The 14,973-nt window shown below is 57.0% G+C and overlaps 1 protein-coding gene and 1 long non-coding RNA gene across 2 annotated transcripts in view; one reads left to right on the top strand and one right to left on the bottom strand.

The window, feature by feature from the left end:
• Positions 1 to 407: 407 nt before the first annotated feature.
• Positions 408 to 14,973, bottom strand: part of ITIH5 (inter-alpha-trypsin inhibitor heavy chain 5) — a 78,192-nt gene continuing 63,626 nt past the window's right edge. Inside the window, exons 9-14 of the mRNA XM_019460532.2 lie at positions 11,541 to 11,850; positions 8,633 to 9,192; positions 6,429 to 6,482; positions 4,535 to 4,651; positions 2,339 to 2,716; positions 408 to 1,352 (exon numbers count right to left, since the gene is read on the bottom strand). Of these exons, the coding sequence (XP_019316077.2) occupies positions 1,051 to 1,352; positions 2,339 to 2,716; positions 4,535 to 4,651; positions 6,429 to 6,482; positions 8,633 to 9,192; positions 11,541 to 11,850 (1,721 nt within the window). The 3' untranslated portion in view covers positions 408 to 1,050. The remainder of the gene's footprint in view (positions 1,353 to 2,338; positions 2,717 to 4,534; positions 4,652 to 6,428; positions 6,483 to 8,632; positions 9,193 to 11,540; positions 11,851 to 14,973) is intronic.
• Positions 2,716 to 6,334, top strand: LOC109273754 (uncharacterized). Its single transcript, XR_008419410.1, has 2 exons — positions 2,716 to 4,431; positions 5,427 to 6,334. It is a non-coding gene; the product is annotated as an uncharacterized LOC109273754 (long non-coding RNA).

Raw genomic sequence — 14,973 nt, 5'->3', positions numbered from 1 at the left:
GGACCGTCTGTCCGGAACAGCCGCAGCGCCCCCCGCGCGCCCACTTCCTGGCTCGGCCTACCCGACACGTGGGCCGGCTGCCCAGACTGCGAGCGCGGCGGCACCTTCGCTGGGAACGTGGGCAGGCCCGTGAGGCCCCGTGCCGGCCCCGCCTCCCATCCCAGTGCCGCGGGGGCCTGGTGGGTCACCTCCCCCCGGACCGCGAGCAAATGAGGCCGGAGTCACGACACAGGTACAGGAGGGCCAAGTGGAACACCGGCCGAGTCTCCAGCTCCGGGACGGGCCAGGAAAACCCAGCCGCGCGGGGCTGTCCTGTTTATTAGCTTTACGGGAACAGCCAGAAACACATCAGCACAGTCGAGCGGCCTACAAAGCCCGCGACAGAAAGATGGTCTCTGGGGTGCAAGTTTCCGATGGTCAACCAAATTTTTTTTTAATGAAAACTCCTTTTCAAGGGCAAGATATCACAGCAGAAGAAACTCCCCTCCCAAGGAAAGCCTGAATTGCTTACAATGATCACACCTACGAGCTATTTGCATGACCCGGGCCCGGGCCCACGGCAGGTCCCCTGAGGCGGAGGGTGGCCACGCACGCGGAGGCCACAGGAGCCCTGCGAGGGGAGATGCCGAAGCGCAAAGCGCAGGCGAAAAGCAGAGTGCCCGAACGTGGCCCTCTCCACCGAGGAAGCGGCTTTGCGGCAACGTTCCTTCACCGGTTCCCTCACGACAGGCCGTGAGAGGGACAAGCCGGCCGGCCTGATGCGCGCGCAGCGGGCCGACGAGGCGGCGTGACCCTTCTCCTCGGTGCCGCCCTCTCTCTCTATCACGGCGGTGGGGGGTGGCGGAGGGGAGGACGCAGAAGGAAAGACCCCTGTCGCCCCAGCGCCCCGACCCTACGCTTCTCTCAGGCCGACCTCGGGCCTACGCGCCAGCAGGGGTGCGTCACGGGTCGCGGTCAACCGTCGGGAGGCCGGGCGCGCGCCGGCCGCAGGAGCCGCGCTGCGGCGTCCCCGCGCGTCCCCGCCATGCACGCCTTCGTTCGGGCCCGGCGTCAGAGCCCCCCGGACGGTCCCAGGCCGAACGCGGTCTCTGAGTCAAACGGGTGCGCGGCCAGGTAGTCCCGGTACTCGCCGTCCAGCAGCCCGGCCGCGTTGCTCCTGGCGAACCAGCAGTCCACCTGCTCCTCCCCGTTGTAGATCCTCCTCTGCTTCCGGACCACCGGGACCTGGTGCCCTCTCACCTTCAGGACCGTCTCCGGCCCGTCGCCCGCCCTCGGGAGCGGAGGCCGGCCCGGGCCCTCGCTGAGCCCGGCGGGCTCCCGCGTGAGCGTGGCGTCCCGGCTCAGGAACTGACCTAGGAGGACACAAGAAAGCGCCGGGTGTGAGTCGAGTGCAGGCTGCCCTGGGCCGAGGAGCGTCAGTCCCGAGGAGCCCACCGGTGGTGGCCGGCCAGCGCTCGGGGGTTACCCGAGGTGGGGGGCGGGGGCGGAGGAGCTCGGAGGCGGGGGGTTTGGCTGACCGCGGTCCGAGGTCGGACCCTCCCGGAAGACTCGCACCTTCTGGTGTCAGCGACGGGGCGCGTGTTGGGAGGGTACGGACGGGGGGGGTGGGGGGGGAGCAGGTGGCATTCAGAGCGGTCACCCCCCCGCCCCCCGTTAACACTGGGAGGCTGCCGGACCACTAGTACAGACGGGGAACCAGAGCTGGAAGGACAGGAGGGGGGGAAGGGCGGGGCGTGGCCTCTCCTCCGGCCACAGGCCCCTCCGGACCACGCGTTCGGTGGGCAGGGGCCGAGGGTGCCGACGGCAGTGTGTTCGGCCTCCTCCGGAAACACTCGGCAGAGTACCGCAGGTCACGTGAGGGCACGGCCGAGGCCAAAGGAATCCCGGCCTGCGCCCCTGGCCGTCAGGCCGCACCCCACCCGTCCAGCTCCAGTGCCAGGAAATCCTGCTTTCTAACCAGGCCCTGGCGGCCGCCGCCCTGCACTTGTGGGCAGAGGGCCCACGTGGGACCGCGCGCGGAAACCAGAGGACGCGGCCTGCCGCCCGGGGCGGGACGGGGGCCTCACGCCCGTGCTGGGCGCGGACTGCCCTCCGCTTGCAACTTCCCGAGTCAGGAGCCAGACCCCGGGAGGATTATCCCCCCAAGTCTCGGCCCGTCCTCCCAGGAGGCCAGTGACAATTAGTTTATGAACCCCTCCCCGTTCTGGAAAGTCGCCAGGAGGCAAGACGTGTGATTTCAGGACTGCGCTTCCAACTCGAGCTAAAGGCACGGGCAACAGGAGCCTCGCTCTGGGAACCTGACGTCTACGCTCGACCCGGCGTGAGGGCGGCCGCCCACCTAACAGTCCGTGGCAGCTGCTGGACAGGCCTCTGCTGCTGGAGATGTAGAAGCCCAGGTGGTCCCGCTGGTAGGGGGCCGGCTTTTTGTAGAGGTGAATGAGGACGACGAAGGCAATGGTGCCCTGGATGGTGACGGTGACGTTGGCGTTGGCGGACACCGACACCTCCAGCCCGCGGCGCCCCACCACCGCGCTCCGGTTGCACGGGAGGACCAGCCTGTCCCCACCGTCCAGGATGACTCTGCTCGGAGTGATCTCCAGATACGACCGCTCGGGCTTGTTGGCGAGGATGGTGATGGTGCGGAAGTAAGTGCGCTGCTTCTTGTGGCCGCCTGGGGGAGCCGGCGCCCCGATCAGCTCCCCGTTCACCGTCACGCCTCGGAGGCAGAGGGGAGAGGACAAGGGTCAGCGGACCAGCCCACCTTCCAGCCACCTGCACGCGAACATCTGATAGAATCTCCTCCCTCCTCTGGCCTTGACTCTGAACCTCCGGCCCCATGAAGTCTGACTCCCGGGTAGGTAGGGGCCGCTCAGTCCTACCGAGCGAATGAGCGAACGCGTGAATGCGTGAAGGCAGGAAGGTATGAACCTACCTCCCCCATCTTTCCCGTATCTTGGGGTGGGGGCAGCAAAGAGGGGGCGTGGGTCAAGATACCACAGAAGGAGGTGTGCATGTCTGTTTGCCTTTGTCACTGGGTCTGGTTGTAGTGACGAAAGTCCTGCATGGCCCTGACGCCCATTTCCTATCCGCTAGTTTCCGCCGATCCTGATGTGGCGATCCCGTGATGTCACGGGCAGTGTGGGAGAATGTGAAGATTAACCTCTTTTCTAGTCCAAAAACTCAGGTTCTGCACCTCCTAGGTGGGTATGCCTGGATAAGTCACTTTAAAAAACAGCCTCGATTATCACATCTATAAAATGGGCACGTAACACAGATCAGAACTGTGGTGAGGATCCCAGGAGGTCGCACACGCATAAGATGTCGACTGCCATCAAGCTGAACTCCATTCTTTTTTTCCTTCATCGTCACTAACACCACGGCGGCTTTCCTAGACTCATGTAGGCCCTAAGGTTCTGCGCTGTCCCAGTGGACAGCTGACAGGAGAAGATTCCACGTGGAGCAGCCAGGCCTGCATGAGATGCTGCCTGGTGAGGGTGTAATTGGCAAGACTCAAAGACTTCTATCTAATGAACTCTTGTCTTGCTCTGCTTTGGGGATAACCTTCCTCTAAATCTTGGCTAGCGGCTCCTTAGACATTCCAGGAGAAAAGTGCCTTCCCTGGGACAAGGGGGAAGGGGGACAGGAGAAATCCCAGCCAGGTACCTCAGCCTCAAGGCTCCAGGCATCACCTTCTGGCGGTTTCCCATCTCAGACACCACGCTGAACACAGGAACGCCAGGAACGTGGGTGGGTACCTCCTAGGAAGGCGGGTACCTCCGGGGAGGACACAGGCAGGCCCCTATCTCACTGCTGAGCCCGAGTGAGGACAAGCTGACATTTAGCTCGAAGGCTAGGAAACCTCGTGAGAGTACAGGGCGGGGAAGGGGCCCCGGGACCGCACGTTATGTAATCACATCGCACGGTCACCCGGCCACGGGACGCTCTGTAACCTAGCCTTCCAGAAACGCATCCTCTCAGAACTGAGAAATGCCACGTAGCCAGCCCTCGGGCACTGTTACCTGCGTGTGACTCGAGAGCCTTTCACACACTGACCTCCTTCACCCAGCCGCTCTACAGACTGAAGGAGATCAGAGCCCTCGTTAGCTCGGTGTTCAGTGCTCACAGAGCTGTGGGCTTCGCATCCGCGTCGCCGAGGAACCGGGAGAGAGGACCGCGGGACTCCAGCCCTCCTGCCGTTCGAGTCCTCGACTGGAAAGTCACGAACTCCACAGGACCCGTTCATTTACAAAACGACTTCAGATCCATTACTGACGACAGCCTGGTGGGGCTGCCCGAGGAAGTACCACTGTCTCCGTGCTACGAGGAGGACGTGTGCCCAAGGCCACGAAAGGAGTCACGTGAGAGCAGCGCTTCCAACCCACGTCGTCGTGACACTGAGCCCCGCACCCAGCCCACTGCCGTCAGCGTGTGGTATGTCCCCTTACACACACACACACACCCTTCGCAAGGACAGAGGGGGCTGTGATACCTACCTTAACCTTGCCCAGAGGTCACAAGGGAGGGAAGAACTTACCAGAATCCGCGTGATCAGAGACGAGCCTCAGGATGTCCCCCGGCTGCCCGTCGATGTTGAAGCAGACGGTGAGATTGCTCAGGGGGAAATCCACGACAAAATGGGGGTCTCCATCCACTGCCAGGCCGGCAAGAAACAGGACAGAGAAAGAAATTTACCGGGTGCTTTCCGCGTGCGAGCAGTCCCCTCTGTTTTCTCCGAAGTCAGTTAGTTAGCCTGTCCCTCATCCTCCGTGTCTGTGTGAGGAAGGGGCCAGGCGGCTGAGGCACCAGGGTTACCACACATGGAGTCTGTGAACCCAGGTCCCCGAAATCCAGACACGAGGCTTTCGCCACACCGCAAAGATCATTTCCTTTCTCTTTGACCGCCTGCCCCGGGAAGAGACGTGGTGACAGCCCTCCCACTCCTGTGACCACAACGCCACGGCACTGGAGACAGCGACGTACACGGTCCCCGAAGGACAGCGGCAACGGCCAAGCCCGGCGCACGGCGGTGACCAGGAAGGGTGCAGGGTCACTGGGGGTGACAGCGGAAACCCCCACTCTGGGGCACGCCGACTTAAACGCTCTCAAATTTTTGCCCACAGATGAGACCACAGAGCGTGGCCGGCCCCTGTTCCTTCCCACTGTCCTCACGGTCACCTCTGCTGAACACGAACAGCCTCGCCTCGTATTGTCCAGACGAAATAGTTCCCGACAGTCCACAGCAATTCTCCTCCCTCATGAGACGGGACAATTAGTTTCCTTCTAACTTTCATGCCGAACACAACGTGTCTGTGAACTCCTCTCCGTTTTACGTGCACGTACCCGCGTGAGCATATGGTCAGTCTTCTCAAGTCACAAGCAAATTCATGTCCTTGGTATAACTGCTGAAAACCCCTTTGTGTCCCCAGGATGACTCACAAAGGCCCATGGAAGAATCTGGCTGATCTCACCGTGCAGTGACCAAAGCATCCTATGACTATATAAACAGATACAAGGTACTGGTCTTTTACAGATGGGGGGACCCGGGACGCCCACAGCAGGTTAACAGTGCTGTGCATACTTGTGGCACTCCCTAGGTCTGAACACAACGATGTGACAGTTCTTAGAGGGTTTCTTGTGCTCAGGCCACATCACTTCTACTCAAATCATCCGGATCGTTCTACAGGGAAAGACGCTCCTTATTCCAAAAAGGAGAGGAGACGTCTGAACGTCATCACTCCACACGGCATCCAAGAGGGAAGTTCCCTCGCACTCCACAGAGCACATGTGTGTTTGGAAGCGTGCGCTCTTATCCGTCGGAGACGGCGCGCACCCCCTCCGCACGGCTAACCTCGGGGACGCTCTCAGCTTTGTGAACCTGCGCGTCCAGCACGATGGCAGCGAGGCGATGACAAAGACTCACCGAGGAAGACGTGTGCCCTTTAAGAATACAGCCCTGTCTTTGTGTTGTCATCCCGTCTGGATTTTTATTATAATCCCAGAGAGCCGGCCAAAGGGCATTTCATGGTATTTTTATTTGTCTTTCCCTTCTAAAGCCAAAGATTAAAATAATAATTAGTAGTAACAAACCCTGTTCGGAACACCAGGAGCTGGAGCCTGAAGACCTTGGAGGTCTGAAACGAGTACCTTTTAACTCAGTAATGACGAACACGCGCCCCACTGTCCGTCCCTCCTGCCCTCAGAGCCGCGGGGCTCCCGGGGCCGTGCTGGCCACGGTGTTCCCGCAATGGTTTAAGGACCACCCTGTTCCTGGAGCTGCCTCACGCTGCTGCCTTTTGCTAACCATCTGCGGGTTGAATAAAGGCCGTGTTCTAGGTGCCGGTACCGTAACTGGCTTTGGGGACGCCCGGTGCCCTGCATGGTACACCCCTCAGCCCCCCAGGGACACACGGCCACGTTCTGTTCTTTACCTGATGTTTTGGAGACTTTAATTCTTGGGTTGTATGGTTTCTTGAGAGCAGGTCCTAGAAATCAGAAGAAAGAGAACCACCTGTGTTATTAAGGAGGACACGGATGAGGGGAGAGAAAGACAAGAAGTTTGGGGTGAGTGAAATATAGCTTTCAAAGGTGTTCGTGGCGATTTAAAGACATCATCTTTTTTTAAAGAGGGAGCTTGGCCTCACGACACGAGTGAGGGCGTAACATGTGGAGGCTTATTTTAATTTTTTTTTCACACTTACTTAGTTTTGAGAGACAAAGAGAGAACATGAGCAGGGGAGCGGCAGAGAGAGAGGGAGACACAGAATCGGAAGCAGCCTCCAGACTCCGAGCTGTCAGCACAGAGCCCGACGCGGGGCTCGGACTCCTGAACCGTGAGATCATGACCTGAGCCGAAGTCGGACGCTTAAACCGACTGAGCCACCCAGATGCCCCTAGGCTTATTTTATTCTTTTGTAAATAGATAATGTTCTATTAAGTTCTACCTAATTCTTATATTAGCTATTCTTCCTAAGACTTCTGCCCATGTAATAGGGGAAAACATTCTATTGTATGTGAGATGCATTTATGGGGTGGAGGGGAGCAGAGTTGTCTAAGGGTACGGAGTCTCAGATCTGCAAGATGAAAAAAAGTTCTGGGGCTACATGAATCTACTTAACATGACTGAACTGTACACTTAAAAATGGTTAAGAGGGTAAATTTCATGTTATTTTTTTGCCACAATTTTAAAAAGCATTTAAATACAAAAGTGTAAAAAAAAAAAAAGACAGTTAAGATCCACATATAATTATAATCTGAACTTTTCCATAAATTTCCAGGTCTACAGACCTCACAGCAGAGGGTGTCTAACATTTGTAGAACGCTTACTATGGACGAAACACTTGTACGTCTTTCCTTGGAAGCCCTTCAGGGAAATCATTAGTGTCTATGTTTTATAGGCCAGGGAACAGAAGCCCAGAGAGGGTCAGAAATCTGCCCGGAGCCACACAGCCAGGTAGGAAGGTCGCTGAGCCGAAACGGCAGTGTCTGGGTCCTGCCCTCACGCTCGCTCTCAACCAGGCCCGGGTGCTTCTCAGAGTTGAGCGCACGAGGGACAGGTGAGGCAGCACTTGTAGGCCCTGGGTTCCTGTCCCCTCCCTCTCTAGGAGATGTGAACTTGGCAGGAATGTAATAATCATGTCGCACATAAACACCATGCTGTTTGCCGCCGAGTGGGATCACTGAGGACGTTCGCGCTCTGTGTGGGCTGAACTACTTTTCCTTTCCTTTTCTTGTGCTTGTCGCTACGAATTTCCCCCAACAAAACGGCACGAGACTAAACTCTGCGCTTTCTGTTTGGGCTGTGAGAGACCAGTCGAGGATGAATTGTCTCGAGAACTGACAACACAGCTCCTCACGTACGCTCTCAGGACAGCAGAAATCACGCATCTGAGAGGAGAGTTCTCTCGCCTTCCACAAAGCCCAGTGCGTGTTCAAAGGAGTTACGTTCTTCCGCTCGGGGCCCGTGTGCTTCCCGTCCGCACGGCTAACCTCTGGGCGCCCACGGCTTGTGAACGTGCACGCCAACACATAAAATGGCATGGTCCCAAAGTACCTAAAAATGTAGCAGGGCAGGGGCACCGGGGTGGGTGGAGTGACCGAGCTGGGGTCACGATCCCAGGGTCGGGGCATCGAGTCCCGCGTCAGGCTCTGCGCTGTGCACGGAGTCTGCTTAAGATTTTTTCTCTCTCCCTCTCTCTGCAACACCTCCCCACTGGCTCTCTGAAAGTAAACTTTTAAAAAACGTAGAGGGGCACTCAAACCGAGTACCGTATCCATTTATCTGTGTGTTCACCACGCTGCCCCGTGCTGCCTCATCCATGGCGGGCCCCCGGTGCGCGAGTTACCAACAGACCGACTTCACCTGGCGGCATTTCTGGGACAAACGCCACCTCTGCTCTGCAGAGACGCACAGGGTGCATCGATACAAACATGAGGGTTTACCACGGCCTGTGCAGACTGGCGGGCAGGCGGGCGTCCGATTCATACAGACTGTGACACGGGAGGGCGAGGCGGACGGCCCAGGTGTGTACGGAGTGTGACACGGGAGGCCCGGGCGGCTGGCCCAGCTGACGCGGCCCACGGAGGGCTGAGCGCGCACGTCGGCTCCCCACGGCCGCCCCTCCAGGCGGGTTACCTGGCTGCGGGCTGGCGCCTCGCAGACTCTGCATCACGGGTTCGGGGCCTGTGGCCGCGGACATGCTCTGTGCGTCCTCCGGCTTGTCCGTCTGCAGCCCCGACCTCTTCAAGTGCATGGACGTGACCGGGGTGAGGAAGCGGGAGGCCACGGCCAGGGCCTGCGCCTTCTGCCTCAGCCGCTCCTTGTCCCGCTCGTCGCTGCTGTGCAGCCAGGCGCTCAGCAGCTCCTTCGTGCTCAGGTAGCTCCAGAGCCGCTGCACGTGGTTGGGGTCCCCGGCGCCACCGCCCTCGGGCCTGGCGCTTCCCGCCACGTCGTTCCCCGCCTCCGGGGGCTCCACCGGGACGTCCGCCTTCAGGACGACAAACTTCTTGCTGTTGCTGGCCGTGACTTCCACGTGCAACCGCTCCACCGTCCTGTGGGCCAGCTTCCCGGCGATGACGATCTCCGAGCCGTTGAAGTAGTTGGGGAACAGGGTCCTGGTGACGCGCTCCACCGCGGCGGGGGGGTAATCGATGCGGATGTCGGACAGCAGAGGGGTCCGGATCTCGTCATAGAACCTGCAGCGGAAGGACAGAGAGAGTCAGGGCCGCCGTGGCAGCACAGGCCCTGCTTGCCAATGGCGGGGGGAGGGATCTGCTTCTCGGGGCCCTCAGTGCAGCCCTCCCCACAGAGCACTTCCGGCAGGAGGCCAGGCAGAAGCTGCTTGAACACCCCTGGTGACGGAGAACTCACTCTCGAAGTGGCTTCCCACCCACTCTCAACTGCCGTGACGAGGCAGAGGAGACCTGGGAGTAGACTGCCGCCTTCCTTCCCGCAGCTTCCACCCGCCGATGCCCGTCCCGCCTTCCTTCCAGTAGCTTCCACCCGCCAATGCCCGTCCCGCCTTCCTTCCCGCAGCTTCCACCCGCGATGCCCATACCACTGCTACAGCAACACCGTGCGTACGATCTGATCTAACTCCCCTTCCGCACTCAGATGCTTGACAAACGGCCGTGAAGTGTGTGACTGCCGTGTGCTCCTGTTCCTGTGCACCTCACCCCTCCCCCGGTTTCAGGACTATCGTCAAGGGGATAGGATTTCAAGAATCCCCAGCTGAGGGACCTTGGGGTAACTTCCCTCTGTACACACCCACGCTTCTCAAAGGGCCTCTTAAAACCCGGTTCCTTAGAACCCGGCACATTTTCTGGATGCACTCTAACCGGCCCGCTCTCCTGGAGAAATCACCTTGACGCTGACACGAGGCTGGCGTGTAACGGATGCCACATTTGCTTGCCTTAGCTTTTCTCCCGGTTGTTACGCGGCTGCTTTTTGCTGAGTAAAGGGACAGTCGAAAACCTCCTCCCAAAGATCTAGAGAGCAGAGGCGGTGGAGGCCATCTTAGCCACTTCCCGGCTGTGTGTCTTGGGACATGTGACTTACCCTCTCTGAACCGCAGTTTCTTCCTCTCCACGGTTGCAACGTTGAAGTAACTGCTTTGGTAGACTACTGCCCCCTCAAGCCCATTCTCCTTTTTTCATAACTGAGTTCTAACCATCCAGCTCTAAAGTACATCTCTCAGCCTCTGCTGTGGCCAAACACGGCCATGTTCTCACCAACGGAACAGGAGGAGGAGCGATCTATACAACTTTTGCAATGCTTGCTTAAAATACAATGGCTTTCTCTCGCTTTCTTTTCTCTCTCCCTCTTTGGGGCTGGAATACAGAAGTGACAGTGACCTCATCTCAGGGTTGCAGCTAAAGACGAACCGAAGGGAAGGACCTGGGGTCTCCGAATGACTTCAGGGAGCAGAGTCCAGTGTCCCAGATATCATAGGAGAGAGCCACCTGCGTGGCTGCTTAGCTTAGACCCTAATACACCTACTCCTTGGCTTTCTGGGAGGATCGCAGGACGTAACGGATGCAGGAAAGCCTGGCACACCGTAAGTCCTCGAGAAATGCTGGGCACTGATACTGTCTTGGTGACAGGGCAGTGCAGCTGATTTGTTGCCACGTGATTGCTTTTGCTTATGAACACGCTATTAAATCTTAGCCCTGGTATACAATGCCCTAGATTCCCCCTCTCTGAATGTAGTTGTGAATAATTTTGAAAATATGGGAAGCAAATCTGTGTTTGTATTTAAATCTTTTGATGGAAACGCCGGTGGGGGGGGGGGAATGGTGACTAGCCCCTTACCAAGAACCCACCTTCACTGCCCACCTTACAGACCTCCAGTTAGACTGATCACTGGTGAACGTTCCTTGAATGTGGCTATCGAACAGCTGTAAATCTACCGAAACCTCACTTTCCTTTGAGCTCCCTGCTATACGTGAAGGCGATCCAAGGATACGATGTGGAACTGAGAGTCAGTACTCTCTCAAATCAACAGCAAAGTCATACCCCGGGTGTGGCCATGTGGCATCTGAGGGAAGGCTCCGGGCGTAATTAGAAGACCTAAGATCTAGTTTTTCCTCCACCTCAAGAAAATAAGCGCATCAGTGGCCAGTCTTCACCAGCTCACAAAAAAGGAGACAGCAGGACCTCTCCTGCTTACGCCACCTGTGAACTCACAGCAAATACACTAGTAAGCGTGCTGGTCCCCTGGCGAGGACACGAGAAAAGGCAAGAACGGAGTCACAACCACGAGAGCGGACTGAACACCTAACGTGCAACAGCCATCCCGCCAACAGTCCGCACGGTTTTCTCACTAAACTCTGTCAGCCGGCCGTACCCCTCATGTCACAGACGAGGAAACGGGGCGCAGACTGGCTCGAATCGTGCCTAGAGTCACAAAGCAGGGCCAGGACCCGAACCCGCATCGACCTGGTTTAAAAACCCCTTCCGACGTCACCCAGTGTGATGGGCTCCAGCCACACGGCCCCGCACCCCCTTCTGAGAGCCTGAGTCTCACTCTCCAGCGCGGACGGACCCGACGAGCTGTGAGCCCGCGTCGTCCTCCTCGAGAACGTGCCGGGTGAGGCCGCAGTTCTCCAGCGACAGTTTCTCCAGCAGCTTGAAGTCCACGTCGTTCCCGATGCCGATGGTAAAGATGCAGATCTGGCCCCGGGCGGCCTCCCTGGTGTTGTTGAGGATCCTGAGGGTGTGGGTCTCCCCGACGGTGGGTTTCCCGTCGGTCAGGAAGATGACGAGGGACACGCTGCGGTCTCCGACGTCGTCCTGAGCCACGTAGTCAGTGAGCAGCCTGATGGCCCTCTGCAGCGCCCCGTTGATGTCCGTGCCTGGGGAACAGCAAAACAGGCCGGCTCAAGCCCTCATGCTGCACACGTGCACGGTCAGGCACGGACACCCCGCCACGTTCAGGCGTTAGCAGGAGTACGTGCGTGGGAGGGGGTCACCCGCACAGGCGGGTGATGTCAGCTTACACAGCCTGTCTGGACACTCGCCAGCGTTTGCCGAATGGATGGAAGCGGCACGGGACTATCCCCCCGTACAGAACTCCCGAACGGATGCTGGAGAAGGCGCCTTGGCTCAAGCCCCTCACTACCTTAGCATCAATGGCTCCCACTCCTTTCCTGGGAAGAGCTCTGTAAAGGGCAACCCCAAAGGGGTCGGGTACAGGAGTTTGGAGGGAGGGCGAGTCCCAGAGGGAAAGAAAGGGCAGCTGGGGAAGGCCTCTGCTGCCTCTCCTTTCTCTGCTTCCCGCCCCTTCGGGTTACCTCTGCCTATCAGAACCCCCACGAGGCAGAGGCTTTAAAGTTTATGCCTCCTGTCCCCACCTCTGCCCCTGCCATTTCCCCTTCACACAGCTTGTCGCCAGCAGCTCCGTCAAAAGCCAGGGACAGTGTCTGCGGCAGGTGCCGGAAAGGTATGCGCTTGGTGGATGGAGAGACGGGTGGTTGGTTGGTGGAGGTGGGCATGGCCCCGAGATGAGCTTTCTGGATTAGCTAAGAATTTCATTCGGTGGCTATTCTACAACCACCCAGAAAGACTGAGTGCGAACACGTATTTCTGCCCCCGACTCCAATGGGGTTGTTTTTCTTTTTTCTTTTTTAAATGTTTATTTATTTTTGAGAGACGGAGACAGAACACAAGCAGGGGAGGGGCCGAGAGGGGGAGACGTAGAATCTAAAGCAGGCTCCAGGAGGGGGCTCGACGGGGGGCTTGAACTCATGAACCATGAGATCACGACCTGAGCCAAAGTCAGATGCTTAACCAACTGAGCCACCGAGGTGCCCCTCAGTGGGTTTTTTTTTCTTAATGACTTCGCTGAGATGAAATTTATGTACCAAAAACCTTACCCGCTTTCGGTACACCATGAATTACTTTCACTAAATGTACAAAGCGGTGTACCCATCATCACCGCAATCAATCACCCTCACCGGAGGGATTTTTAACTACCTGCAAAATGTACCATGTTTCAGTGAACCAGATAATTTCCCCCCATTGCTTCACATTCTCCAGAATTTCTGGCTAAAACAAAAACAAAAACAAAACAAGCAAACAAACAAAAACAATACCCGTCTATGTCCGTGCAAACACACTGATAATTCTAAGATGCACACAGAGTCTGGAGATAAGGGAAAGTTACAGCTGAAATAGTATTTAGCATTTCTTTGGGCTCATTAACGTGCCTTTCTGGAAGCCCAGCCTACTTTCACCTGGCCTCTGGATATATGGCCCTGGAAGAAAAGGCAGGTGTTTATTTTCTCTTTAATCTAGAACCTGGCAATGGTGCCCAACCTTTTATTCCACCTTAAGGCCAAGGAGCCCAGGCAAAGGGATGCACTTAGCTTTTTTAATACCAGCACCAAGCACAGCAGGGCCTGAACCAAACCCATGCTAAGAATGGTGGGGGGGGGGGGCATCTCCTGCACTCTTAAGAACAGGGAGGCTCCCTCCACCGGTAGGGGGGGCCCCACAGAGCTGCCCCAGACCTCCCCCCCTGACAGCCCACCCAGGTCATCAGAGGACACACGTGCACCAGCAAGAGGGACTGACTACTTGGGTGAAATCGGCCACATCTGACACGAAAGAGACCCTCCCGTGTGCCAGCCACTGTTCTCAGCACTTCAAATATTTTAACTGATCTCATCCTGATCACAATCCCATTACTGTCCCCATTTTAGAGGAGGAAACTCAGGTACAGACACATTAAATGGCTCGGACACGGTGGGGCTGGCTTCAGAACCTATGTTCCTGATCCTGACGTCCCCACTTCTTTGAGAGGAACAGATAAATCTTCCGTTCACCTATAGAGGTTGGGGTGATGGCCACATGGAGAAAAAATACAGGAGACCAATAAAGTTTCTGAGGTGTGGACTCCAGAAGGACATAATACGCATCAGCTGTCTCCTAAAGTTTTATCCCCACACCCCCTGCCAACACACACATGCACACACACACACACACACACACCCCATTCTGATAGTGAGTAGTGCCACTGAAATACATTCAATTGAGCAAATACTTGTTGAGCACGAGCTGTATGTCAGGAGCTACGCTGGGAACCAGGGGCCATGCAAAGATGAAGAGTTTCTTCCCTCAAGGATTTGACTTGAGTCTCGTCAACTTCCTGCCGTGTTATTAAATCCGATCTTTTCTCTCTCCCATCAACCCGTCAAGCAGTCCCCATATCACACGGCTGTGGAGGCAGTAGGAAGTCCCACTGCAAAGTCAAAGTCCCATCCAAGCAAGATCAAGTTCCAAACAAAGTTTGTTTGGGGAATCAGAGCTCTGCCTTGGATAGAAAATATCCAAAAGATGAAGATAGAAGATCCGAAAGATGAAGATAGAAAATAATATACATACGAAAGATGAAAAACGTCAGGAGAAAACTGAACTAAGTAGGTTCCCCAATAACCAAAACAGAATTAACCAGGACAATCACCCCAGAAGAAGGTGTCTCTGCAAAGGCCCTTTTCAGAAAGCGGGGGAGGGAGTCGGGATGAGTTTTCATAAACACCCCAACACTGCGCGCCGGTCATGTGCCCCCTGTGTTAGGGACAGACACGCCAGCGAGAGTGAGCCCCAGTCCTGAGCCGAAGGAACGGGCATCGAGCACAGCTGGGTAACGTACTGTCCCGATCCTCCTATCTCCTTAAATCCTGTATGACCGTCTCCGTCCTCCGCACTCTTGCCTGCGCGCCGTGCCCGAGCCCAGTGTGCAAGACTCAGAGCTCGTCACGCTCCGCGTGCACAGCATCTCCCAGGCCGCCTGGGCCCTGTGCTCTTCTCGCTGGCACAGACTGGCCAACGGGGCTGTCCCGCTGACGCTGCTAACGTTCAGGCACACAAAACACGGAACCATTTCTTTGACTCGGATTCCCCACCCGAGAGCAATGCACAAAAACGGCTTCGTTGTTCGGCTCCATGAGATAAACCAGGAAAGGCTCCAAAACCTA

The sequence above is a fragment of the Panthera pardus genome, unplaced genomic scaffold (assembly GCF_024362965.1).
Source record: "Panthera pardus isolate Hobbes unplaced genomic scaffold, ASM2436296v1 HiC_scaffold_6, whole genome shotgun sequence".
NCBI classification, from domain to species: domain Eukaryota; kingdom Metazoa; phylum Chordata; class Mammalia; order Carnivora; family Felidae; genus Panthera; species Panthera pardus.
Note: the sequence above shows the minus strand (reverse complement) of the source record. Positions and strands in the feature narration are given on the sequence as shown.